The sequence below is a fragment of the Bolinopsis microptera genome, chromosome 3 (genome assembly GCF_026151205.1).
Source record: "Bolinopsis microptera isolate Bmic1 chromosome 3, MBARI_Bmic_1.0, whole genome shotgun sequence".
Classification (NCBI taxonomy): Eukaryota; Metazoa; Ctenophora; class Tentaculata; order Lobata; family Bolinopsidae; genus Bolinopsis; species Bolinopsis microptera.
Genome location: NC_087074.1, coordinates 19,865,255 through 19,892,876, shown reverse-complemented (window position 1 = coordinate 19,892,876; position 27,622 = coordinate 19,865,255). Strand labels below are relative to the sequence as shown.

At 38.3% G+C, this 27,622-nt stretch overlaps 3 protein-coding genes across 3 annotated transcripts; 1 reads left to right on the top strand and 2 right to left on the bottom strand.

The window, feature by feature from the left end:
- The first annotated feature begins 208 nt into the window (after positions 1-208).
- Positions 209-4,581, top strand: LOC134813278 (AT-rich interactive domain-containing protein 1B-like). The gene is made up of 8 exons (XM_063820968.1): positions 209-265; positions 560-802; positions 951-1,418; positions 1,602-1,658; positions 1,823-2,090; positions 2,380-2,561; positions 2,736-3,128; positions 3,310-4,581. The coding sequence occupies exons 1-8, from the start codon at positions 209-211 to the stop codon at positions 4,552-4,554; spliced, it is 2,913 nt and encodes a 970-aa protein (XP_063677038.1). The 3' UTR covers positions 4,555-4,581.
- Positions 4,582-10,680: 6,099 nt separating this feature from the next.
- LOC134813277 (nonsense-mediated mRNA decay factor SMG5-like) lies at positions 10,681-20,839 on the bottom strand. The gene is made up of 16 exons (XM_063820967.1): positions 20,722-20,839; positions 20,369-20,559; positions 20,088-20,234; positions 19,817-19,954; positions 19,451-19,567; positions 19,104-19,271; positions 18,003-18,092; positions 17,596-17,860; positions 16,443-16,685; positions 16,097-16,238; positions 15,827-15,918; positions 12,067-12,074; positions 11,892-12,011; positions 11,529-11,663; positions 11,201-11,369; positions 10,681-10,859 (listed from the first exon to the last, which is right to left on the bottom strand). Exons 1-16 carry the CDS (start codon positions 20,837-20,839, stop codon positions 10,681-10,683), a joined length of 2,322 nt encoding a protein of 773 aa, XP_063677037.1.
- A 486-nt stretch (positions 20,840-21,325) lies between these two features.
- On the bottom strand, positions 21,326-26,224 carry LOC134813276 (mitochondrial chaperone BCS1-like). Its single transcript, XM_063820966.1, has 10 exons — positions 26,041-26,224; positions 25,761-25,927; positions 25,510-25,647; positions 24,248-24,319; positions 23,980-24,103; positions 23,759-23,850; positions 23,085-23,181; positions 22,707-22,929; positions 22,289-22,525; positions 21,326-21,553 (listed from the first exon to the last, which is right to left on the bottom strand). The coding sequence occupies exons 1-10, from the start codon at positions 26,217-26,219 to the stop codon at positions 21,326-21,328; spliced, it is 1,557 nt and encodes a 518-aa protein (XP_063677036.1). The 5' UTR covers positions 26,220-26,224.
- Between the last annotated feature and the right edge of the window lie 1,398 nt (positions 26,225-27,622).

The following is a 27,622-nucleotide window of genomic DNA, read 5'->3' as shown; positions in this document are numbered from 1 at the left end:
AAATAGCGGAGAATTGAAATGCGCCATTTAAAACCGCAAAAATATGCGACCTATTCAGCTACTTTAATTAGTTAAGATTCACAGCTGCGTGGTCAATAATAGTTGTATCATACAAGGATAAATTAAAATAAAAGTAAACAATTAATGTTAATGATATTTATAATTCGGATTACACACCAATGAAACTCTATACAATTGACAAGCTACCATGGATGCAAACAATATGCAACAACAACAAAACGATAAATTAGATGCATCAAACCAGGTTAAATTGTACATTTTCAAAAACTGAGTAAATGGTAAAACTGTGTAGTGTGTATAGTGCGCTGTGTAGTGTGTATAGTGCGCTGTGTAGTGTGTATAGTGCAGACTTAATGCAGGGTCCTTCAGTTAGTTATTGGTTCCCTTGGGATACAAAACTGCGTTTGCCGCTGTCATTCGCTTATGAAACTCCTTTGAGCATGCTTCTAGTATTAACACTACTTATCAGTAGTTTCAATAATAGGCGATGAAGCCATTATTAACATTTTTCTGAGAATGTAATTCTCCCATCTCCCAGGTCAACAAGAACAAGTCTTGGAACGAAGTAGCTAAAGCCCTCAATATTAAAGACGACAAGAGTGCCGTGAGCTTCCTCAGGAAGCAGTACATCAAGTATTTGTTTGCATTTGAATGCAAGTTCGACCACAGTTTGGACTTCCTGAGTGACCACGGTCCTGAGCCACTCAGATTAAACCATGAGATGAGACGAGGTCCTGACATGGACAAACAGCCCGCTCCAAAACGTCAAGCGACCACTAACGTGAGATATATATGTTGGCCGTTTTGTAAGGTTTAGTTTAGGTCAACACCTGGTACTCTTTAGCCAAGTTAGGTCCTGACATGTCGTTAAGTAAGCAATGTGTTAACAGAGTTAACAGTCTGGATGTACTGACAGAGAACCCCCACAGGGACCAACAAGTGTGCAGCCGGAGAGGTACGCTCCACCCAACACATACTATAACAGCTACTACCCTCCCTCCTCCCACCCTGGACCCCATCCTGGTGGACCTCATCCTGCTCCTGACATTCACAATGGGGGCCCACCCCCAAATATGACGTCTGGGTTCCACGGTCCTCCTCCTACAGGACCACCCCCACCTTCTGACCACCCTGGGTACAGACCTCCCATGTATTATCCAGGCCAGTACCCACCTGGGCATCCTGGACACCACCCCTCCCACATGGGGTACATGAGACCACCTTATCAGCCGGACCACATGTCCCCTCATGGGCCTGATAGCTGGAGATTCAGACAGCCGTACCCCGGCAACCAACCACCTCCAGGCCCGACTATATACGGGGAACAGACGATACATCGGTACCCGGCTAACGCAGTCCAACCTCCTTACCAACCCAGTCCCGCTCCAAGGCTACAGGTGAGTGTAGCCAGAGTTTCACTGCTATCATCACCATCAACTTCAACAGCCGGAAAAATTGCAAACAAATCATTTTTCATGCTTTAAACAGTTGAGTATCTCAACATTTTACATTTTAGATCTCACTCATATTAGACACTCCATGGGTATCGGCTGGCTGAGTTTTAAAGCACTTTTTTGCAGGTCGCTCCAGCCCCAACCAAAATGAGCAATTTAGGCAGAAGCAATGAAAGAGCCAAGGTTTTTATTTTGCTATGTATTTGGGGCCCTATTTGCTGTTACGGCTTTAACCAGGATATATTTTGACTAATTAAACAGTTTAAAAATAGACGTTCCTCTGCTCATTAAAAATTGAAAACAGATCATTTACCCCTTACCACGATTAAACCTGAACCTTACCGCAGAATCAGTCCGATTCAAGCAAGAAAAAGAGCTCCTCCTCTGCCCCAGCGCCCCCAACAGCGGCCCTACAAGTATCCTCACAACCAATTCACATCAGCCCTACCGTGACTACTCCGTCCATCAGCAGTATGCCCACCTCAGCTTCCTCCCATCTCGCTCCAGTTCGGATGCACCCTTCAGAGCGACCTGCTCCTCCTTCCGGTCCGCCCACAATCGAACAGGCGACCCCCAACATCAGTAAGAGAAGGAAACTCACCTCTAAAGAGCTCGGTTAGTCACTTTAATATACACTTTATATATAATACACTTTAATATACAGTCACGTGCATTTGATTTTCGGGGAAATTGGGAGATCATGTTTGGCCGTATTGTGGCCGAACCTAATCCCCCGATTTCCCTAATTTTGTATAAGAACATCGCCAACTTTCTATAATACTAAGGGACGACTGTAATGGAAATCCTCTAAGATTTCGTGTTGTATTTCATGTTGTGACTTGTACCGTGGGACGTGTAGAATTCCCAAATACCGTACTGTTTTCTATTACCTAACCCACCCCAGGATATGTAGAGACTATCAGACTGGTAATGTCCCTGAAGTCGGGGCTGCTAACTGAGTCTACGTGGGTAGTTAACGTGCTGAACATACTGTTGTGTGATAACACAATGGTTGCTTACTTCTACCTCGGACACCATCCCAACCTGCTCAGGATGCTGGATAGACTATTGGACCACTTCCAAAAGGTAAACAAACATTTCCGTAATCCCGTATTTGAGTGCCGTATGGATCTATGACTTGACCTTTAACGAGGCATGAAATATGGATGATACAAGTAATATAACTATTAATTAAACATCTTACATTTTTATAAACATTTCCAATAGCTGTGCGATGTGTAACATTGCGTTCATCATCAGGTATTAGTGGATATATTCGGAGAGAAGGTAGTTGGTAGTAAGCTGTACAGCGATGCTAAGCTGGTCGGCCTACAGCCGAGTACCAAGAAATACAAAGACGTTGCTCCTGTCACTCTTGTGATAGACCCAGCCATTAAGGAGTCTGCGGACCCTTACCCCACCATCGAACACAACTGTCTCAAATCCCTGGACTACATCGACACCATGCACGAAATCAACAGCAAGTTAAAGTTAACACCGTCATACCCCGTGAATCTGTCGGAACTTGACCAGAAGTTCGGTGACTCTAAACCGTTGGAGGTTGGGGCCGACAAGGAGAACGAGCCTGTTCTAAAGATGGAGCCAGATCTTCCAAGTATTCCATCAGAGGAACTCAAGGAGGAACTTAGCAAGGTAAGGGCCTCATGTTTTTTGTAATAGAAGGTCAAACTAGTTTGTCATTTTTGTACAGTGCCACGATACCACTCAAATTATTCGTGATTTCAGCGCAGTCTTGACTTAATCAAAACCTTATCAATATCAAATATCTACTTATCATATCTCCTAATTAGCAACTAATTAATATAATCTTCAGATAAAGGATCCTATAATACCGCAAATGAATGGAGTCAACGGTGTCAAACCTGAGACAGTTGCAGTAGTAACTGACGGCAAGAAAGAAGACCCCAAAGTCGCAGCGAAAGCTATTGACTACGAAAACATCAGCGAAGAATCGCTGAGGGCTCTGTGGAAACGCTTGCGAAGTTCCAACGAAAAACGAGTAGAAAACGAGAGTGTGAAGATTGAGGACGAGTTCCTGTTCATCCAGTCGGACCAGGACCGTCATCTTAGCAGCAGGTGCTCGTCCGTGATGAACATCTTTCGGAGTCTCTCCTTCATCCCGGGTAATGACATGATCCTCTCACATCATCCCGGATTTCTCCTTATGATTTCTCAGTTGTTGTCTCTTCATCATGTCCATTACAGTGAACTGGAGTCACAGGATTGCAATCAATCGTTCGAACGCACTAGCAAGCGCTCTATCAAAGAAAAAGAAGCATTGGGACTTCCGAGCGGCTGGTGCTTTTCGAAAACTCTGGACTCTCTCAGAGAATCATCGTTTTGTATAATGGCAAATATAAGCGGGCAGCTGGACTTCAGTAACTTTAATCAGTCTTTGTATACACCGTTGATTCAATCAGTAGTTCACTGGGTCACATGCTCGTCATCGGAAGCAGTTGACCCGTTCCCTCCCGCCTATCTTTCTACCATTACCCCTCAGAGACTCATGCTTGAAGCTCTGTCAAAAATGTCAATATTATCATCCAATCTCCAGCCGATAGTTCGGAGTATAAAAGACCAGATTCCCGCGTTGTTTAAAGCTCTTGTCTTATTGTTAGGGGACAGAACGCAGCAGGTCGCCCGAGAATTCGCCTTGGTTATCATGTCTAACTTATCACAGACTGGTGGGAACGAGGGTGTCGAGGTGGCACACCAACTCGCTAACTTCACCCAAGTCATTTCACTTCTCCTTAAGTTCCTGGAGGACGCAGAAGCTTCGGCGGCTAATTTCGCGCTGAACGCCCACATGGCGGGGCACAGCTCGTTACCGTCTAACATATCACAGGAAGAACTGTGCGGGGGAACCAGTATCGACATGTTACGACGTGCTGCGCTCACTCTGATACACTTGGCCAAGTATTCGGACAACAAGAAACTCTTCCTGACCCACCAACACCGGGTCCTCAACCTGGCCATGTCCCGGTTTACCCACCCTAGGATCGGAGCCATGATCGCTAACTTATTATATCACATGGAGAGTGACTGGAAGTTGACGTGACGTACGTTAATAACACCAAATGACTGTGGTTATATGTTACCCAAGGGCTGCAAGTTTCAGACAGTGCAGGATGTGCGCGCTGCGCGCGGCTCTGCACGTGCACCAAGTTTTGAGCACGTGCACCTCAAACGCTGCAAACGAAGAATATTTGTGTGATATTTCTGTTGTATAGAGCGTCAGATCTTACCATGATGATTATAACAATAAGTGCAGAGTGCTAATGTATATGATAACAATGGTATGTAAAATGGGTCACGTATATTTTCTGCTGTTTTTGTCCACTATATCAGTATCATTTGTTTTATTTATTGTGTTTTTAACTCACCCCTTGGCTTTCAAATCAAGCAGTGAAGCGGAGAGAAAAGCCTAGAATTCGGAATTTTGGTTTGCCACACACACGAATAACCAAGGCGATGTTTTATATTTTAATTTTGTACGGTGGTGGTAGAGATGGAGATATCATTAGACCAGGCGGTAGCCACTGCACTTGTGCATGCTTTTGCTTCATGATTTTTAATAACCCACTTTTTAGTTTTAACCTGCCCCTTCTTTTGATACTAATAAAATTGGATTCTTACGAATTTCGTTTTATTATCATTATATGAATAGTTTTATTTCGATCGTAGGTAGCACTTGTACTATTAGTTAAAATTAAAATAAATTCTTGAAATCATGGAAAAGCCTCTCGATGGAATGCTAACGGTAACACTCTGGTTGATACATATAGGAATATTGTATCCATAATATATCTGACACCTTTATTAAAACCATCTGATTAAAACACAAAATAATAAATGTCGTTGAAATCCTACCATGTACCACATGATAGCCATGGTATTCTGATTAGCAGATAACAAATATCCTGGATATTTAACTTGTTTTCCTGGCTACATTATTGAGGGCTATTTTAAGCATAGTCTTTAACAGTGTTTAAGTAAAACGTATTTAAAAAGATGAAAACCGTGTAAGTTACGATGGAAATGGTGGCATTCTTGTTAATCTATACTATTACTAGTACTACAACTTCTTCCTTTCAGAAATACGCACATAGAAGCTAGCCAGCCAAATCACGTGGGATAAAATAAGGGTTTACCTCTGTAAACGAGATCGGTTGCTCATTGTGCATTGCGCCAAATAACTATAACTATAAGTATAAGCGCACAGAGAATTACTAGGCTCTCGAAACCTGGGAGTGGGTTCGCTTTTCAAATTATTTACCGTTTATCTGTAATTCCTGCTTGTATTGCGGTCTAAGGCAAAGTAAATGTAGGCTAGTAGTAGCCGGTGACTTTTTAGGCATAAGAAGATTTCCTTACTGCGGCAGTTTACGCGATACAACTACAATTTTGTCTCCAAAACGGTTAAAACCGGTCCTTAGATGATGGTATGGGTCCTTATTACTATCATATAAGGCTTATATGAGGTATGGATGAAATGTTCTCAACCGCTATAGTAAAAATAGATGCACAGTATCACAGATTCATAAAGCCGATGTGGCACAACTATGAGTCCAATAGCGATGCTTTAAACAATCGAACGTCGCGTTTCAAACAGTTTACATTTCTTTCATAATTGAAAACAAAGAAAAGTAAGGCTGATGGTAGTCGGGTGGCGACTGGCGAGTCTATTCTGGGGACATTTTCAAAAGATCATAATAAATGAAATAGTTTATTCTATCAGTATGCCACAAAACGTGTGGCACATCAATTTGGTTTCATACCATCATCAATTAACTGACTGGTTTGTGGGCAAAAATGTCATCCAGTCTGTCAAATTTGGGCACCCCAATCGTGTCATAATCATATGTTATTTATATTTGACTTACTTATTAGTTATTGGTTGCAGGTGAAAAAATCAGTAAAAACTGTAAATCTTCGGTCCTGGAAATTTCATCTTCAAAAACTGAAAATGGGACAGAGATTGGGACAATATGATTTTGCAATTTTATGCGGGATTTTGACTCCCAGTACCTCAATTTGGTTTCAATTTCATACCATCATCAATTAACTGACTTATTGGTTTGTGGGCAAAAATGTCATCCAGTTTGTCAAATTTGGGTTCAGAAAATTTCATATTTGAAAATGGGACAGCTTTTGAAAATGCAACTTTTCGTTTTGTTAAGCTTTCTGCTGTGGGCTTCTTCCGACCGGAATCAAACTTCCAGCACCTCAATCGTGTCATATGCCATTTATAGTTGACTTACTAATTGGTTGCAGGTAAAAAAAAACAGTAAATACTGTAAAATTTCGGTCCTGGAAATTTCATCTTCAAAAACTGAAAATGGGACAGAGATTGGGACAACATGATTTTGCAATTTTATGCGGGATTTTGACTCCCAGTACCTCAATTTGGTTTCATACCATCATCAATTAACTGACTTATTGGTTTGTGGGCAAAAATGTCATCCAGTTTGTCAAATTTGGGTTCAGAAAATTTCATATTTGAAAATGGGACAGCCTTTTGAAAATGCAACTTTTCGTTTTGTTAAGCTTTCTGCTGTGGGCTTCTTCCGACCGAAATCAAACTTCCAGCACCTCAATCGTTTCATATGCCAATTATAGTTGACTTACTAATTGGTTGCAGGTCAAAAAAACAGTAAAAACTGTAAAATTTCGGTCCTGGAAATTTCATCTTCAAAAACTGAAAATGGGACAGAAATTGGGCCAATATATGATTTTGCAATTTTGTGCGGGATTTTGACTCCCAGTACCTCAATTTGGTTTCATACCATCATCAATTAACTGACTAATTGGTTTGTGGGCAAAAATTTTATCCAATCTGTCAAATTTGGGTTCAGAAACTTTCATATTTGAAAATGGGACAGCTTTTTGAAAATGCAACTTTTCGTTTTGTTAAGCTTTCTGCTGTGGGCTTCTTCCGACCGAAATCAAACTTCCAGCACCTCAATCGTGTCATATGCCATTTATAGTTGACTTACTAATTGGTTGCAGGTCAAAAAAACAGTAAAAACTGTAAAATTTCGGTCCTGGAAATTTCATCTTCAAAAACTGAAAATGGGACAGAAATTGGGCCAATATGATTTTGCAATTTTATGCGGGATTTTGACTCCCAGTACCTCAATTTGGTTTCATACCATCATCAATTATTTAAAAAACTGACTAATTGGTTTGTTGGCAAAAATTTCATCCAATCTGTCAAATTTGTGTTCAGAAAATTTCGTATATGAAATTGGGACAGACTTTTGAAAATGCAACTTTTCGTTTTGTTAAGCTTTCTGCTGTGGGCTTCTTCCGACCGGAATCAAACTTCCAGCACCTCAATCGTGTCATATGCCATCTATAGTTGACTTACTAATTGGTTGCGGGTGAAAAAATCAGTCAAAACTGTAAAATTTAGGTCCTGGAAATTTCATCTTCAAAAACCGAAAATGGGAAAATATGATTTTTCAATTTTCTTCGGGATTTTCACTTTCAGTACCTCAATTTCGTTTCATACCATCATCAATTTACAGACTAATTGGTATCTGGGCAAAAAAACCATCCAATCTGTCTAATTTGTGTTCGGAAATTTTCATATTTGAAAATGGGACAGAATTTGGAAAATGTGAATTTTCCAATACTTTTGAAAATACAACTTTTCTTTTCGTTAAGCTTTCTGCTGTGGGCTTCCTCCGACCTCAATCATACTTCCAGCACCTCAATCGTGTTATATGCCACCTATAATACTTGAGTGACTAATTGGTAACAGGCGAGAAATTCAGTCAAAACTGTAAAATTTGTGTCCCAAAATCGCTCTCCCAAATTTTAAGAAAATTCTTGTGAAAAGGCCCCTTGGGTATGAAATTGTGTATGTATTTTTGGACGCTGATTTCGAATCACCCCTGATGACGTAAGGTAAAAATACTTCCCTGGAGAGTTATGGGCAAAAAACCGTTTTGGTCACGTGACATGCTAGTAAAACATGAGTTCGATCGTTTATGGCTCGGGTTAGGGTTAGGCCTAGACTTAGAGTTGTGTTACAGTTAAGAATAAGGGTTATGGATAGCTTCGGGGTTATGGTTAGGGTTAGTGTTGGGATTAGGGTTTATGTAAAGCCGTTTTGTACAGCTGCAAAACCATAAAAACCAAAGTCACGTGAAATTTTTGGGCGAGCGAATTAGTAAGAGCCCCGTTTGACCGAATAATATTTGTCGAATTAATATTTTGTGATTCGGTAAGCCTAGTAGGTAAGCCAGTGGATTTCATTTTGGATACGCTTGCGCTGATGTACTCAAGGTCAAAATATGGCTTATGCGATATATAATGTGAAGGATCCTTAGTATCCTTAGTATAGGAGGACAGTTTGAGTTTTATTTGTTTTATTGTTTTACTGCTTAATAAATACTTTGGGCGAGTTCTGGGTGTGCGTAGGTAACAATGTGGTTGGATCGCGGTGAACAAATGAGTCTTACGCCGTAGAGTCCCGAACCCGAACAAATGATTCTTACTGTCACGAAAATATAATTAGGTCGGACCGACCTAATTTCATGTTCATATGATATAAAGCTATAACTCACAGAGAATATGTAGTTTAGGCTTACCTTTCATATAACGTTAGTATCATTCAAAATATTGATATTTGACCAATTTATGGGCCAAAATTTATCACATGCCTGAATATGGGCATATAGGTTTTGGCTCATAACTCAGTCATTTTTAGTTTAATCTGGATAAAAATTCATATTGGATTTGGGGCAAGGTTGGGGGGGGGGGGGGGGGGGTGCGGGATTTTAACTCCCAGTACCTCACTTTGGTTTCCATACCATCAGCAATAACTGACTAAATGTTGTGGGCAAAATTTTATCCAATCTGTCAAATTGTGTTCAGAAATTTCATATTTCGAAATGGGACAGACTTTTGAAAATGCTACTTTTCGTTTTGATTAAGCTTTCTGCTGTGGGCTTCTGTCCGAACCAAATCAACTTCCAGCACCCTCATCTGTCAATGCCAGTTATAGTTGACTTACTTATTTTGCAAGGTCAAAAAATCCAGTCAAAAGTTTAAAATTTCGGTCCGGAAATTTCATCTTCAAAAACTGAAAATTGGACAGAGATTGGACATATGATTTTTGTCCATTTCATGCTGGATTTTGACTCCTGTTCCTAATTTGGTTTCATATCACATTGATAACTGACTAATTGATTTGTGGCAAAAATGTCATCCAGTCCGTCAAATTGTGTTCGGAATAATTTCATATTGAAAATGGGACCAGCCTTTTGAAAATGCAAACTTTTCGTTTGTTTTAAGCTTTCTGCTGTGGACTGATAGTGGGTTAGCAATAGAACTTTGTATGGTAGTCTTAACAAAGGCTGAAGGGCTGTCAAACAAGTACGAAGGCAGGAGACGAAAAAATGGCGGGACACTGCAGCTGACACCCTGAGCTACTTGCCAGTGATTTAGTATTATGGAACCTAATTCATGGGATGAAGCACAGCAAGGCCGACCAAGACAAAGCTAGTGCTACTTTGTCTATGTTACTGAAGTGAAGTTGGGACAAACACCTAAAAGAGGAACTGCGAACCTGAGATGCGTACCGGGATATAATGGAGGGTTATCTGCTAGATCGACTTAGTTCCGACATAGTAGTAGTAGTAGTAGTAGTAGTAATTTTAGCTTCAATACTATACTTGATTGACTAATTGGTAACAGGTGAGAAATTCAATCAAAACTGTAAAATTTGTGTCCGGTTGACCGAATAATATTTTGTGATTCGGTAAGCCTTGTAGGTAAGCCAGTGGATTTCATTTTGGATACGCTTGCGCTGATGTTATAAATCAAGAGGCTTGCATATAATGACCAAAATTGTCCCCGTTCCCCTATTACGTTACAATTTCGGACCAGTTAATAAGCATACTTTTTTTTAACGATAAAACATCGATTGAAAAGTGGAAACCAGAAATGTAATTAATTTTTACAGCAATAACAATTTGACTGCATCTTCAAAAAAAATATCACAAAAGTTTTAAAATATCTATGTCAAACTAAGAACATAAGTTTAAGATTCAAGTCTTCAGCTGTATCATATTCGCTAAATCATTCAATCGGAGAGTGTTAAAAGTTACTGTAATAAAATTGAGTCTCACACCCATCTTTAATAAATATCAGTCTTTTGTTAAGCAGGCTTGTTTCAAATAATTTTAAATACTAAAGAGCTATCAGTGCCATCATTTTGCCCCGCGACCAGATCTTTCCACATGCTGTTGCTCATTAGCCATTTGCTGTAGAACTCCAGGGCTACCCTCGGACTCTGATACCGTAAACTTTTGGCTAGCTCCATCAGTGTTTCCCTCCCCACCGGTAAACTTCCTGTATTAATACATTACTTTACTTTACATACAACATTTTTTATAATAACTTGTTTCTATTCAATGATCCAATGATATCATAGTCCGAAAGAAATCAAAATAGACGGAAATTATACATTTCCTGGATAATAAGTTTGTAATGGAATACTTTTTGGGAAAATAATTGAAAGGAGTTTGACTTGGACGTAAACGGACCGTCGACAGACTTTATTTGAACGGTCATAATTATGAACGGAAGGGACTTCAGCGCCCACTTAATGTCCATTCAAATAAAGTCCGATAAGGTAGCTCCATATTAATGTTTAACAGATTATTAGTAAATCAAGTTACGAAACTACAAACCAGTATAATTGTTAGGAGCATTGCAGTTTTTGTGGTTTTTAGCAGCGGAGACAGCGTCATCAGGAACCAGCAGCGTAACAATACCCTGACTCTTGTTAGCCAGGTACAGACAACAGGACAACACGGACAGGAACCCCGCCATTTCCGGGCTTGGAGCTGGTTCTTTTACCTGGAATGGAGGAGAGGTTAGTTGGAGCTTGATATTTTATCTGGGGGAACATAGTCATTTATCTGGAATCGCAAATGTGAAGCTAAGTTCAAGGATGATGTTGTATCTAAAAGTATTGTAGCTACATCGTCCCGCAAGAATCACAGCGCCCGAACTGACCGACATAAACTCTTGGTCACCCTGCCCTCGCAGCCACCAGTTCCCATTCTTGAACATGCTCTCGAAATATTTTATAGCATCTCTGGCGTAATGGTTCTCGCGGCTCTTTTTCAAACTGTCAAGATCTTGTATCACCTGCGGAATGGTGGTGATGTGTTACTACTAAAAAAAAAAGTTTGTTTTTTATTTTTTTAAACCCCCATGTTACACTACGTTTAATTACATCTTCATTGTGGCCGAATTTCAATTCTAGGCTAAAATTATAGAAATACCCAGGTTTGTCCCTATTAAGTAAAAAAACGATTGCCAACAATTGAAAAGAAGACTATAAAAAGAAGATTATCCATATCTTTCATTAGTAACCTGTTTGGGGATTATGATAACACTGCGCTGAGTAGCTACCAGTAGTTTCACAGTTCTAAGATGAAGACACACGGTACTGGTAACTGGTACTAGGAATGGAGACAGGGAATCGTACTGGTTGCGGACACGGAAATTAGGTTGTTTATAAAACAATTCTAGGGGAATCGTACTGGTTAGCGGACACTGAAATTAGTTGTTTATAAACATTATAGGGGTAACGTACTGGTTAGCGGACACTGAAATTAGTTGTTTATAAACATTATAGGGGTTACGTACTGGTTAGCGGACACTGAAATTAGTTGTTTATAAACATTATAGGGGACTCGTACTGTTAGCGGGAACACTGAAATTAGTTGTTTATATAAATCATTATAGGGGGTTACGTACTGGTTTAGCGGACACTGAAATTATTGTTTCTAAAACATAAAGGGGTTACGTACTGGTTTAGTAGCGGAACACTGAAACATTTGTTTATAAACATTATAGGGAACGTACTGGTTAGCGACTCTGAAATTAAGTTGTTTATAAACATTATAGGGGTTACGGTACTGGTTAGAGCGGACACTGAAATATTGTGTTTATAAAACATTATAGGGGTTACGTACTGGTTAGCGGACACTGAAATTAGTTGTTTATAAACATTATAGGGGAATCCCCCGTACTGGTGAGCGGGAACACTGAAATTAGTTTTGTTTATAAACATTATAGGGGAATCGTACTGGTTAGCGGACACTGAAATTAGTTGTTAATAAACATTGTAGGGGTTACGTACTGGTTAGTGGACACTGAAATTAGTTTGTTTATAACAGGCATCATGCTGATATGGTTGAATCGTACTGGTTAGCGGACACTGAAATTAGTTTTGTTTATAAACCTTAATAGGGACTCGTACTGGTTAAGCGGACACTGAAATAGCTTGTTTATAACATTATAGGGACTCGTACTGTTAGCGGACACTGAAATTAGTTGTTAATAAAACCATTATAGGGGAATCGTACTGTTTAGCGGACCACTGAAATAGTGTTTATAACATTTATAGGGGAAATCGTCCTGGTTAGCGGACACTGAAATTAGTTGTTTATAAGACAATATTGGGTTTACGTACTGGTTAGCGAACACTGAATTAGTTGTTTATAAACATATAGGGGAATCGTACTGGTTAGCGGACACTGAAATTAGTTGTTTATAAACATTATAGGGGAATCGTACTGGTTAGCGGACACTGAAATTAGTTGTTTATAAACATTATAGGGGAATCGTACTGGTTAGCGGACACTGAAATTAGTTGTTTATAAACATTATGAGGGTTACATACGTGATGAAGAAAGATCTTGATACCTACTGGAGTATGAAGTGCAATTCGTATCACAAGACGTTATCATCCACAGTGCAGTGAACTGGACTGTTATAGAACGCTTTCTCATCATAGCTTAGTCTCCTTAGGTTTAAAACATATAGTTGTCGTGAAGCCCCGATCATTGACCTGAGAGTCTTTCTTTCTAGAAGCAATGTAATAATCGGGGATCTAGCAGCACTAGTATTCTAGCAGCATGTAATTTATACCATCGAGTCATTGTCTGTTTTAGATTGGTTATAAATGAACAAGTTATATAAACAAATCACGTTAAAATAATGCTGGAATGACTTGGATATATAAAATGGCAGTCAAGTCACAACACGGTGACGCGGACGGACAAATCAAATCACGAATTTTCGCGTCGGTTAATAGACTTAATACTACTCACAAGTTTTTATTGACAGTCAAATATATTGAGCTTAAGGCAAAATCTAGATGAGTGAACAGTGCTTGTATATGTGCATTTTGTAAGTTTGTAACGGATCTATAGGATGGGCATCGGTGAGCTAGTATCGGATGATGTGGAGTGTTTCACCACTAGAATTGGAGCAGTTTGCGTATTTTTTCCTTGGGTTTATTTTTCTTTTCAAGCATCGTAATATTAGTGAATGAGCCGAATTTAATTAGGACTAAAATATTAGTCGTGGTGTATAAGGGGCTGTGGGGATGAAGTGCAAACTCAAAAATAAATTTACCGTTGGGTTTTCCTTAGAAGTCCTAAGGAGTCTCAATCATTATATCCCCATATAAATAAAACCCATTCAAGTAAATCGCTGAAAATAAAGCATTTGCAGAGATGCAAATGACTGTTAAGCTTGATTTCAACACTGACTTCACTTTCTTCCTTGAAAACAATGAATTTGATGATCCAGTTGAAGTTATCACAGAATCAGGAACCATTAAATGCAATGCAGCGTTGTTAGTTCAACACAGTCCTGTGCTCAGACAATTCATAAAGGAGGACAATCAATTATTGCTAGCAGATAATAAACATGTGCGAGAATGTTTGTCTATCCTTCACGGTGGATCGGTTAAGCTTACTGAAGAAAACTTTCAAGATATTCTAAAGTTCATGGTTGCTTTTGATATTCCCGGAGCTCGAAAACAAATCTTGGATTGGATGTCCGAAAATAAATGGAATTTGGACAATGTAGGCTTGTTGATAGTTCTATAGTTGCAGTCAAAGCATTTGGTGGTAAGACACCTACAAAGACAACCTCTATAGAATCCCTCAAAGAAGAGGTTTATAAACCAAGTAGACTGTTTATTGGAGAACATCTAGTCCGTCTAATACACTCTGATAGCACTGATACAAGATACCAGGACCTCGAAAGGGCTATGGAATGTGTTATCTCAGAAGTAGCAGACAAGAAGGAACTACTAGCTATACTGCTTCACCAGCATCTCATCCCTAATTATATTCCGTGGGTTAAGATGATCATAAACCAGTCAAGCTACAACATTTTTCTCAATTCTCTAGGATATGCCTGAAATCTCAACTGCAATGTGTTTGTGTCCTCGTGCTCAATTCGAGGGTCTATTCGAGAAAATGGAAGAATTCGAAAATATCACATTGCAAGAGTACAAGCGTTTAAACAGGTACAAAATGAACATAAACGAGAAGATAACCGTGCTTCAGTCGTTAAAATTCATGAAAGAAAATGGCAGTCTTTACTTTTGCTGGAAGATCCTAGAGGCAGATGGAATGTCTGTGCTTTCTACAGGATTTACAGATAAATCAGACCAGTTCTGTGTTATCGAGTGTCTTCTTTCTTGGCTCACTGCCAACAAACCATCATTTGACATGGACTTTGTTGAAAAATTTGTTTCACAGGTTATTTCTAATTTCTCAAAAGGACCGGAGAATATGAATTTAAATGGTTACTACTCGAACTACGTGCTGACCGTTCTATCCAATCTGTCCCCAACACTCCAAAATACTTTTAACCGCCAAATCCAAAATGACAACTCGAATTTATATCTGAGCCTGGCTGAGGTTGTATTCGAGGATTCAGAAATAGTGCTCACAGGTAAGGCGACGATCTTACCACCCCCTGTAACAGACGCTCGACATCGAAATCCCGCGACAGAATTAAAGTTCACAGTCAAGCTGTTTCAGAACAAAATGCCAGAGGTATTTTGTGACAAGCCCTTATATCGTAACTACCACTACCAGACTTACGTTTATGCTTGGAACGTTGTTCATGTAGGTCAGAACTCCGTCAGTAAAACTACACGAGTTCCTCTCTACTGTGATCCAGACGAGGCTTACAAAACACTCAAAATATTCCAGTTTTGTGAGAGCAACAGGCTTGTACAGTACCTGTCACCATACGGACACAATAATGGTCGCCCCAAAGATTATATACACATCTCAATTCTTTGGGTTGGTGTCTAGGACTGTGATATAAATAAAAAGTCTAGTATAGTATTAATCTCATGTTACGTTTCAAAATTCGAAACTGTATATTTCAGAGGGAAATTTCGTTATCTAGCTATTATAGAAGAAATTAGTTGTGGAAATATTGCTGTTACTTTTAAATTAATAAAACCCAAAACAATGAGATTTAATTCCTACCTGAGTACTCTAGCCCCTTTATTTCTGATTGTAAACGTCTGTGTGCCATCGCTTTCATTGTTCGTTCACGGTCTGTTATCATAGACCGCACCCTGGGTATATAGATCATTATAAATCCTTATAAATAACCAGACGTAACCTTGCTGAGGTTTAGCGAGGCGAAAGAGCACAGTAAATTAAACTGACTGAGGTTTAGCGAGGCGAAAGAGCACAGTAAATTAAACTGACTGAGGTTTAGCGAGGCGAAAGAGCACAGTAAATTAAACTAACTGAGGTTTAGCGAGGAGAGAAGAGTAGAGATCACTGTTGAGATCGTACTGAAGTCCTGGTCGAGGTCTGAGTTGAGCAGCAAACTGACCAACAGATTTTAAACACAATAATCTCAGGGCGAACTCGTCGAGTAGATTCAAATCTGCAGGTTTAATGAATGTAAATTTCAGAACTAGGATACTGTCAATCCAGGACTTTTAAAAATTCACGGAATCCATTTTTGGGATTTCCAATGATAAAACAAGATGACGAGGGAAATATTAAAGAAATAATTAATAAAGGCATTCGAGTTTAAGTTTAAAAATCATAACTTTCAAAATAAAATAACTGACTTCTATTTGCTAACCTGGTGACATGGGAGGGAACTCCAGCTGACTATGAAGAGTTGACAACGGAGCAAGACCCCGCAAAGCCACGTCTTCAGGTAGGGCTATCTTCTGTTGCTGTTGTGACTGACTGAATCCTTCCTTTACAATCCGCTCTAAATCACGTGTGTGAGGGAACAGGTTGAGCAGATCACCGAACTGGGCCCAGAATGTACCCGTCAGATCTTGTGCTATCAACTGGTGACGAGCTTTTATCCAATCACCTGCAATAGTTCCGGTTAGTACAGACAGGAATCTTACGATTTATGAAACTTGACGCTTTTTGTGACGTAATACATTTTTTGTTTTAATTCGATAAGAGTTTTGGCACTAGAACATTCCCTGGGGGGGGGGGGGGGGGGCCAACCATATTAAAGTATATTAAAATGTAGGATTTTTCCCGATTTTGACCCGGGGATATACTTTAATATACTTTAATATACTTTAATATACTTTAATATATCCCTATCTCCTTGGAGGCCTGCATCAAAAATTGTTGCCCAAAATAAGCTTGAAATGCAATCCTTAATCGATTCCAAAAAGTTCTTGAAAAAATATTGAAAACTGATGGAGTTATTTCAATTTTAATGAAGTTATTTTGGCTAGTATTCTGAACCGAGATATTATGTGCAATTTTCCCAATTTTGTTCATGGAGGTCTTTTTACTTAGTATCCACTATATCCAACAAACACTGAGTTATATCTTTCACATAGAGTTAGTCTCATTAAAAAATATTGAAATTTTATCGAATTTGGGCAAAAGCGAATTTGGACAAAAGCGTATGCCCAAATATGGGCATATTTTTTAAAGCTCATAGCTCAGCCAATTTTTGACCAATCTGGATGGAAATTCATGTACTAGTCCTAAAACAGGCTTATCTTGCGAATCTGAGTGAAAAATATAGTTCATCATGTAAATCTTAACGAAGAATATAAATCTTCTAATTGTAGGTATATTAAAGTATATTAAAATGTAGGATTTTTTCCGATTTTGACCCGGGGATATACTTTAATATACTTTAATATGGTTGGCCCCCCCCCCATTCCCTTGATCCGAGACAGTTCCTCACTCAGTAATAGAATTTTCTAGCTTTTAACACATCAAATACAAATAGCGAAATATCGATTGAATACCTAGAATTTTAAGAGGGAGAAGAAGGGACTGAGTAGAAATAACATGAAGCATAACAACGCTCCTCTCCTCCTCGACATTCCCGCTGATTTGTAAACTCTGGAACTGGTTATCGGGGGACGATAACTTCTCCCCTAGCTGCTGTATTGTGACCGTTAGTATTGTCGTCATCAATTCTATAACCAGAGCTGGGATAAGTTTGGGTTGCACTGTGTCTACGCCGGGTGCCAGTGCGTTCTCCGCCAACATGATTGCCATTGTCACTATCTGAAGTAACCTTGTTTACAAATATAATACTTTATTCAAATCTTTGACGTTCAGTGCTGCAAAAGGAGTTGGAATTACTTAATAGTGAATTTATTATGTGTACATTGGAAATTTTACAAACGAAGTAAGTTCAATAGCATACCTTCAAAACGAGTGCCGGAGGAAATGGTTGTCTGTTATCAGTGTAACAATCGGCAAAATCTCCGCCCAAACCACGAACAAGTTGATCAACCTGTAATTCAGTTTTATTACATACAAGAACAAGAATTGCGCCCGTTGTTTCGTTTTGGCGGACGATAGATTTCCATTCCACATTTACTATAAATTTAAGTATAACCTCCAATAAGCTCACTTCAATCTTCATGATAATAATATTGATAAATTATGCATTAAATACGGGAAACATTTGAAATTTAGTTCAATTGCCGTTAACTTGCATTTGTAATTCAAGAAATTGTAAGCAAAGGTAAACTAAACTTGTTTACACATCAATACACTACGCGTACCACGTACAAATTGGGCTTATAACATAATATTAATACATTATAATTACATCGTATACATTAAAACACAGTCGCGCCGCGCATCCATAGATCACAGGCTATCTATACATCACATTTCCGCAAGCAATCCTCGCGCGCGCAAATTTTTCGTTGCTTGGTAACATACGGAAGGAACACGACATATATTTGACCCACCTACCGCAATCTCCAAAATCCACGTCTTTCTGCAAAAACGACCATTCGTAACCTTTCACTATTGCCTTTTTACAAAAGGGTGAAATGGAAAAAATTTGGATCGAACATTTTGAAATGATATGGAACTTTAAGCTTCAGGTTCGTTGGTCGCCTAGTTTGGTCCGCGCGCCGCAACATGTGAGGAAACTAAATGCTTTTTAACGGCATTAGTTCAAGAAAAAGGTTATGCGCGCTACGCTCAAGTGATTTTATGGCTGTGACCGACGGGAACTCTCAAATCAGCCGCTTCATGAACACGAAACTACGTAGAGCCTAGAGGTAACCATCACACTCACAATTAACTTGTTATTCACTGAGGATTTGGATTTACTATTCATTGCTACAGATAATAATATCCATCCAATTACAAGTATGTGTGTTTTCCATCATAAGACCTAATCAAAAATGTGGATTCGGATAAAATTCACAAGTAACTAGTTGTAGTAACTAGTTGTAGTAACTAGTATATAGTAACTAGTATATAGTTGTAGTAAATAATTACTAACCTCTGACATGGAAACAGGTCCGGACAATTTATCAGCCAATAGAAGGAAACAGATTAGAAATCGTCGTGTGGGAGGGTAAGATTCAGGACTGCACATGACATCCTTAGATACGGAGACGGTCTTGTTGAATATTCCTTTCAGATTATCACCAGCTCCGGGAAACGGGATCTGTTTTAAATTAGTTAATTAATCTGTTTTAAATTAGTTAATTAATCAATAAATTGTTTTTTCATCAATTGGTCAAACTTATAATACTAACTTTGGTCGATCGAAATAAACAGATAAATGGTTGACTATGCTAGTTGACTATGGTAGTTGTTAAAATATTTAAAAATAAAACAGTTCACCTTGCTGGAGAGACACTTCATGTAATGGTATGCAGCTTCCAATCCCTCATAATTAATACCAGCGAGTGTGCCTAACTGGTTATGTGGCCGCCCCTCCTTCGGACAGATTAACAGTGCCTGGAGAGAAAACAGGTTAAAAGTTAAACAAGACGATGTTGTCAACACTACTATATAACAAATAATTTGAGAATATGAGAATGACGTAGAAATTTCGATAAGTGATTTATCTATTTGCCTTCATTAGAACATTCTCATCGTTGAGTCTATTAAGAAACAATCCGAAATTTTGTGTTAGATGACAAACATTGGTTGTATACACGTCATATACAACAATAAAAAACTAAAAACAACTAATACAATAGGTACCTGGTGATAAAATCGAGCTGATATAGACTTGTAATTAATCCCTTCTGTTTCAGCTTGATAGCGAGCTAGGTCACCCAGGTATAACAAACATCTGTGTACTGCCGATATTCCTTCCTCTAATATGGCATCTGGAACCTGCTAAAAACATTACTGTTAGAATAGTGGTAGCTGACTGCATGAACATTTATCAGAATAAAGAGATTCGGGAAATTGTCACAAACAAATAGTGGTAAACTCCAACTAATGTGAACGAGCAAAAAAACAAACAAACCGTGTCGCTAGAGGAAAAGTCGTGAGCAAAGTCAACAACCCCACATAAGTTTAGATGGTATTGTTGCTGAAGTTTGAGGAGGAGATGTTGATAGTAACCAACAGCTGACATGAGATGTGCCCTATATGGTAGCTTCGCCGGACTTGACTGAAAGAAAGGTTTTACAGAAGATTGTAAAAAATAAATAAGCGTTTATATGAATGATCAGCAAGGTTAGTAAATATTTTCCAACTTCTTTCATCTGTAAAATTTTCTAGACAGTATCTTGAAATGACGCTCACCAAATGAGCTTTAGTCGCCCTACAACTGGTTATAACATCGTAGAATACTTTCTTCCAAATCAAATCTTCTCCTTTTCTGGAGAATTGAGAGGACGGAATAATGAGACGCTCAGCATATGTTCGCAATTTGTCTCTGATTGCAGCATTATCAGGGGAGAACAGTTCTGGGAAGGAAAACTTATTTGTTTCATCTGGGAAGAAAACTTAGTTAGTGTTAATCCTTTCTCGTCATTTTACAATTTACACCAAGTCATCAAAAGACATAGGCCACAATATATAATTTTCCTGATATTTTCAAGTTTAAATTAAAATGAATCACGAAATAACAGTTTTGTAAGAAGTGAGGAGCTCACCAAGAATCTGAGTAGATTTCAAAACGTTGTCACATTGGTGGGACAGTTCTAGCGCGGCTCTGTAGATCTTCTTAGGATTGGGAGGTTCCCTTACTTTGTTAATAACTTGCTCCACCATACTATTGTAATTAAGTTATTGGTTAGTAATTTATTTAATTTCAAAATTCAAATAAACTTTACATCAATGTATTACAGTTATATTCAATAGAAAAGACCACAATATCTCCTGTGAGGCAAAAACATGGAAAAAGAGAGCTGGAAAAATATTTATGAGACTCAACACTACCAGACTGAAAAATCGTGTGATACAGTTGTTTTTTAATTGAGTAGTTAAATTTTGGAAGTCCTAAGGTTACTATCTGAGAAATATGAAAACTTTGATATCCTTATATTTTTATATATATTATTATTATATATTATTATAATGATATGCCAAAAGCTTCTTCCTTAAAATATGTTGATCAATGAAGTTTATAGCAGGAAAACAAGAAAAAGTATCAAATAACAATCTGTATTCAGTAATAAATTAACGTATCAAATTTCTCAAAAACAAAATAAAACTGCAATTTTCGCTCTTTAGGTCACCTATGTATATTTTCACCTATCAACTATCAGAATCATTAATTTGATTTAGGTTCAAGTCATTAACAGCATTAACAAGAGAATCTAGGTCATCCTTGTGCAATAAAAACATGCCCTGTAGTTCCGCCATACTAATAGAATTGTCAGGAACCAGACTGGAGAATATCGAGCATGCTTCCTCGGTGACGTCAGGGAAGAAGTGTTTCAACATTGATATAACATGTTCTGAAACGGCATTCCCGAAATACTCCTGATGAAGGAATTTTGTTAATTCATGTTGAAGATTGATGAAATTATAGGTTACTATAACAAAACAAAAATTACTTTGTGCATTTGTGAGACCAGCTGCAATACTGGTCTAACAGGAGATAGACCGTTTTTGAAATTTTTACATTTTTGAACTCAGTGAAAAATGGGCTATCTCATGAGGTATATATCACAGTGATCCATGATAGTGCATGGAAAAAATCTTAAAATTCCAGCTTGGAAGAATAGTCCAACGCCTCTTAGACAAAATCGGCCTTTTAAAATCACGGTAGATCCCAATTATTTGGCCAATTTGACATTATTGGGTTCAAGAATGGTCTATTTCATAATTTTGTTGTTCAGAAATCAATCGATACAAGGTGCAAAAATAGTCTATGTCATCATTTAGTGATGTAAGTAAATAAAAAGCTGGTGCAACAATGGTCTATATTACAGTTGATTTTTGGTCTAAGTCAGTTATCATCTTGTGCAATAATGGTCTATGTAGGAAAGTACATCACTGTGAGCACTGCAATGACTTACATTTTGGTAAAGTAAGTGGACATGATGCGCACAAACACAAATGTTCATATTAAGCATGTTTCAATATGCTATAAACAAGATCATAGACTCAAAAGCTACTTATAGTAACAAAATTTGACTGCCATTTTCTCAAAACTACCCAAAAAAAGATAGACCATTATTTATTTATTATTTATTTAGATCTTCAGGAACGTACCTGGCCCGGTTGAATGAGAGCTGGGTCGATGTTATTTAAGTTTAACTCCTTAACAGCATTAATGAGAGAATCTAGGTCATCCTTGTGCAATAAAAACATGCCCTGTAGTTCTGCCATACTCATAGAATTGTCAGGAACGAGACTGGAGAATATCGAGCATGCTTCCTCGGTGACGTCGGGGAAGAAGTGTTTCAACATTGATATAACCTGTTCTGAAACAGCATTTCCGAAATATTCCTGCCGGGCAAATTTCATTAGTTATGCGGAGGATTGATAAAATAAGAACTTTCAACGATATAACCCCAATTACAATACCTTAAATTCGAGAATTTTAAAACTCATATCGCACGGTAAATGTGTTTTGAGAAATGTACCTGCACGTCCACCCTGCCCGGTAAATGTGTTTTGATAAATGTACCTGCACGTCCACCCTGCCCGGTCGAATGAGAGCTGGGTCGAGGAGCTGTTTGTGATTAGTGGTCATAAAGACTAGCTGTGCATCACTGCTCATCACCCCGTCCAGGGCGTTAAGCAGGCCACTGTATGATAACAACAGATGAGCATCAGCACGTGTGTAACCACGTGGTATCTCCGCTTGTCTGTCTATAAACGCTGCGTCCACATCTTCTAGAAGCAATATACTGGGGAGATAGTACTAGATTAAAATTCAAAAATGGACCATGCTCATTATTTTCTGAGTCCTCTGGAGAAGAATTAAGATTAAAAGCATAGCATTTATATTTGACGTTATAATGTTAAAAGCATAGCATTTATATTTGACGTTAGAATGGCAGACCTGCGATCAGGACAGTTCGCAAACAAGTACTGTAATCTATCATCTGTCCACGTCTTCTCCGACAGATTCACTACACAGATATTGTAACCGATCGCTCCTGCGTTTACAACATTATATAATTAGTTCTTATATGTTTTATTTGGATACGAAGGGAAACCCACAATATGAGGCTTGATACATCATGAGAGTCTCAAATTATATCTTACATAGTAGTGTTGAAAGTATTAATTAGTTCTCATAATTCGAGCAGCTTTTTTGGGAGAGTGAAGGCAGGTGAAGATGGGGCTCAAAAAGAATCTCAGTGTACCTGCCAGAGAGTGGTGAAAACCCCAATTCTAACATTTTGGTAATGAAAAAGTACCATGTACTTTTATAATCATGTTTTGGTGTACCCCTTCTTTTTTTTGGGACAAAAAAAGTACCATGATACTTTTCGAAAATTTCATAAAACACCCACCCACCCCTAGGGTACTTTTAGGGTTATGTTCCATCAAAAAAGTACCTGCACCCCCCCCCCGGTGTACCTGCCAAAGAGTGGATGAAACTGGTTTTACCAGATCCTGGTTCACCATAAAACAGGTATCCTCGTGATGCCCATATAAGGAGATTAGTTACAATACACTTTTACACGTGATGCCCATATAAGGAGATTAGTTACAATAGACTCAGTGTACCTGCCAGAGAGTGGATGAAACTGGTTTTACCAGATCCTGGTTCACCATAAAACAGGTATCCTCGTCGGTAGGGAACTCCGTGGTCTACATACCTGGTAGTAATATTTGGTAAAATAATGACAATTTATTTAACAAAGGGGGTTATTAAATTTCAAAATCAATGATTCAATCAACAACTAACAAGAATTCAGTTATAAGTATGAAAGCTGATGCTTACCCACCACTCCTGTGATGACAGAAATTCCTGAATGTCATTAAGGACTCTGCTGCTGACTTGAGATGGTAGGTATATGCTGCTAACTGGACGCTGTCGAAGGGGATTACCAAACTGTCTCCATTCGTGGCCTGACACAATGAATTACCAATAACTTACATTAATCAATTCAGTGTAAAATAAAGCACCAAAACGTGTGGAAAGTAATATTTATGGTCTGTATTATATATTTATAACAGAAATATTATAAATGGAATGAAAATCTTAATTCTTACCCATCGCAGAATATACGATTGTTCTTCCTTCTATCTTTTGAACTGCTTCAAATTTTGCTTCTTCCATCAACTCTGGACGGTTCAAATTGGGATGAATCATCTATCATGTATTATAGAAGTGTGGTCCTATTACTAATTCAGAGATAACCTAAATACACATTACACATTGAATATACATGTTGATTGTTAAGATTAGTAACTGACATTGAATTAGTGTATAGCAGAATATCAGAATTAAGGGGGGCGGGGGCGGGGGTGGGGGGGGGGGCCAATGGGTATTTTTCTGTGAAACTTGATTTCGAGATAGCAGTTGACCAACAAACTAGGACCAGTGACCGAACTTTTGAGGGGGTCCGGGACCCGAACCGCCAGACGGTGCCCGCAGGGGAGCCACGCCCATATTTGGCCCAAATTAGCCAAATACCCTGAACATGCCCAAAATCCAGGTTGAATGTGCTCTACTTGTAGCTAGTGGTCTCCTGAACTCGTAAATGAAATTTCATCAAGATTGGACAAAAAATGACTGAGTTATGAGCCAAAAACCATATGCCCATATTTTGGCCTAAATCAAAAATCGGCTTCCTACAATAAGGTGGAAATACGATTTAGAGTCGATTCCGAAAATTTCATGCAAAAATTTTGAAAACTGATTGAGTTATTTTCAAATTAATGAAATTAATTCCGCGAATATCGCGAACGAAGATACCAGCAATTTTGTTCATTTTTTGGGGTATTTTCGCCTTAGCATCCACATTTAAACAGATATAAGACAATAACTTAGAGAGAATATGTAGTTTAGGCTTATATTACCTTTCATATAAAGTAAGTCTCATTCAAAAATATTGATATTTGACCAATTTATGGGACGAAATCTACCAAATTTGATGCGTATGCCCAAATATGGGCATATGGTTTTTGGCTCATAACTCAGTCATTTTTTGTCCAATCTTGATGAAATTTCATTTACGAGTTTAGGAGACCACTAGCTACAAGAAGAGCACCTTATACCTGGGTTTTGGGCATGTTCAGGGTATTTGGCTGAATTGGACCTATATTAGACCAAATATGGGCGTGGCTGCCCCGCGGGCACCGTTTGGCGGTTCGGGTCTGAGACCCCCTCAAAAGTTCGGTCACTGGTCCTAGTTTGTTGGTCAACTGCTATCTCGAAATCAAGTTTCACAAAAAATACCCATTGCCCCCCCCCCCCCCCCCCCCTAAGAAAACAACAATAGTTCAGATTGGTTCTTGAGAAGTATGATTACCCAGTAATTTGTGTCGGTTGTACCCCAACATAGTTATAACCACACTCTCCCACAACTGGCCCGATCTAGCAAGTGTGTTAGTCTCTCTTACTCGTTCACATGACATGAAAGTTCGTTTATATCGAAAATAATGTCTCCCTGAATAGAAGGTTCACGTAAACGATAATTTGAAAGTTGATATTGAAAACGTTATTTTAGTTATGGCTTTCCAGTTACGTGGAATAAAAAAAACAACAATAAGCTGCAAATACCTGTACTTGGCAAGAACCCAAAACTAGTGGTAACTGTTCCATTATCGTGTTTTATCAAGTCAGTCGAAACACTCAGATGTTGAGTGTGATTTACATTGCGTGCCATCCAGTTGAGGAACCACTCATAAGATGGGTCTCTTGAGTTTAGTTCAACTGACACAAAAAGCCTGAAATTTTGATGAAATGAATTCCATTGATTATATTAGCCAATAATGCTCTGCATTATTGTTATTGCTGATATAAACAAGTAATTATAAAATATCGAATTTGAGTTACCTACTTTCGTCTGGCGATGCCCATTCCAACAACACTGAGTTTCTTTAAAGCTGTAGTAGCTGCTCCTAGAGCACCCAAGCCAAAACCAGCAGCAAAGAACTGGTTAGACCTGAGTTGGTGTAGATAGCCTGGTTTTTCACCATCATCTGGTAAAGCATCAACTCCTATATCAGGTAAATCCATTACCTTAAAAATGAAGTTGTGTAACTAGGTACAAGAGACAAGTATGAAAATTAACAAGGAGTTAATATTGGAGCAGTGGCCATGTAGCGCACTTTGAACATGAGTGGAGTTTTGGGACTGAGGTATCAAAATGAAAAATGGGAAATCATAGAGAGCAACTGTGAGAGTTGTACAATAAATGTGGTGCGATAAGGTGAAATAATACTAGAGAAAAATTATAAAACACATAATTTGTGCGCAATTCCTCAAGGCCAGGGAGTGAGTTTAAAATTTGTTAATCAAAAAGTTCCAAGCTTGAGCATCTGTTACCTTTCTATTGTGCTCGGCCAATTGCATCACTTGATTTGATTTAATGTATCATTTTATAGTTCAATTACGCTCTTACAAGAGAATCTCTGACTCTTGATGACTTGATGACTGCCACATCAATTATTATAGATAGCTCTAGTAAATAAACTTGTAGGTCTCCGTTATCACCATCCGATGGATCGAATGTTGATAAATGTGGCATTGGATTAGAAGTGTAAGAGAAAAATCGGAAGAAACTTTGTTCCACAGCTGACAGATATATACATTATAATAGTGGTGTAAAGTTGCAGGTCAAGGATACCAAATTCTTAGGTGTTGTTATAGATAGTAAGCTAAACTGGTCTGCCCACATGCACTACATCCGTAAAAAACTGAGGTCCATGACTGGTGCAATCTGTAGAATTCGGCACTCGATACCTGCTGAACTATATTTAAAAATATATAATGCTCTATTTGAATCACATCTAAGTTATGGTATAAGTGTTTGGGGAGTTGTCCTCAAAGAACGGTCAAATGATAGTCTTTTTATCACACAGAAGCACTGTATAAGAATCCTTTTTGGTGATCTCGATTCATATCTAGATAAACAATCAACATGTGCAAGAACTAGACCATATGGCATGCAAATACTAGGCCATAAACATTTCGAAAAGGAGCATACGAAACCCATTTTTAACAGGTTAAAAATTCTTACGGCTCAAAACTTGTACAAATATCACTGTATTTTAGAATTCTCTAAGATTATCAAGTACCACTGCCCATTCTCCCTTTATGAGGCTATCAACATTTCAAACCGTGCAACGAGTCTAACAGTTATTCTTCTAAATAAATCAAATACCTTTTTGTTTAATGCAGCCAAGCTTTGGAACACTGTTCATAAAAAAATTTTAACTTCAAGCAATTGTCTAGAAACTTCCATTAACTTGATAAAATTGAGAACGAAAGCACTATTAATACAATCACAGGCTGCTGACTTAAAAGAGACTTGGACTCCAAACAATTTTAAGTTACAGTAATTTAATCTAATTGCAGCGGCACATAACATAATTTAAACTATTGCTATCATTATTGTACTACAGACTGAAAATATCTCA

Excerpts from the sequence above, each read along its gene's own strand:
- LOC134813278 (XM_063820968.1), top strand. The coding sequence starts at position 209 with ATGGATGCAAACAATATGCAACAACAACAAAACGATAAATTAGATGCA. Across the intron at positions 2,091-2,379 it reads ACTCACCTCTAAAGAGCTCG|GATATGTAGAGACTATCAGA; the intron begins GTTAGTCACTTT and ends AACCCACCCCAG. Across the intron at positions 2,562-2,735 it reads TATTGGACCACTTCCAAAAG|GTATTAGTGGATATATTCGG; the intron begins GTAAACAAACAT and ends GTTCATCATCAG.
- LOC134813277 (XM_063820967.1), bottom strand. The coding sequence starts at position 20,839 with ATGGTGGAGCAAGTTATTAACAAAGTAAGGGAACCTCCCAATCCTAAG. Across the intron at positions 11,664-11,891 it reads TTATCATAATCCCCAAACAG|GTGATACAAGATCTTGACAG; the intron begins GTTACTAATGAA and ends ACCATTCCGCAG. Across the intron at positions 11,370-11,528 it reads GTGACCAAGAGTTTATGTCG|GTAAAAGAACCAGCTCCAAG; the intron begins GTCAGTTCGGGC and ends CCTCCATTCCAG.
- LOC134813276 (XM_063820966.1), bottom strand. The coding sequence starts at position 26,219 with ATGGATTTACCTGATATAGGAGTTGATGCTTTACCAGATGATGGTGAA. Across the intron at positions 25,928-26,040 it reads ATGGGCATCGCCAGACGAAA|GCTTTTTGTGTCAGTTGAAC; the intron begins GTAGGTAACTCA and ends TCAAAATTTCAG. Across the intron at positions 21,554-22,288 it reads CTCTCATTCAACCGGGCCAG|GAGTATTTCGGGAATGCCGT; the intron begins GTACGTTCCTGA and ends TTCCTTCATCAG.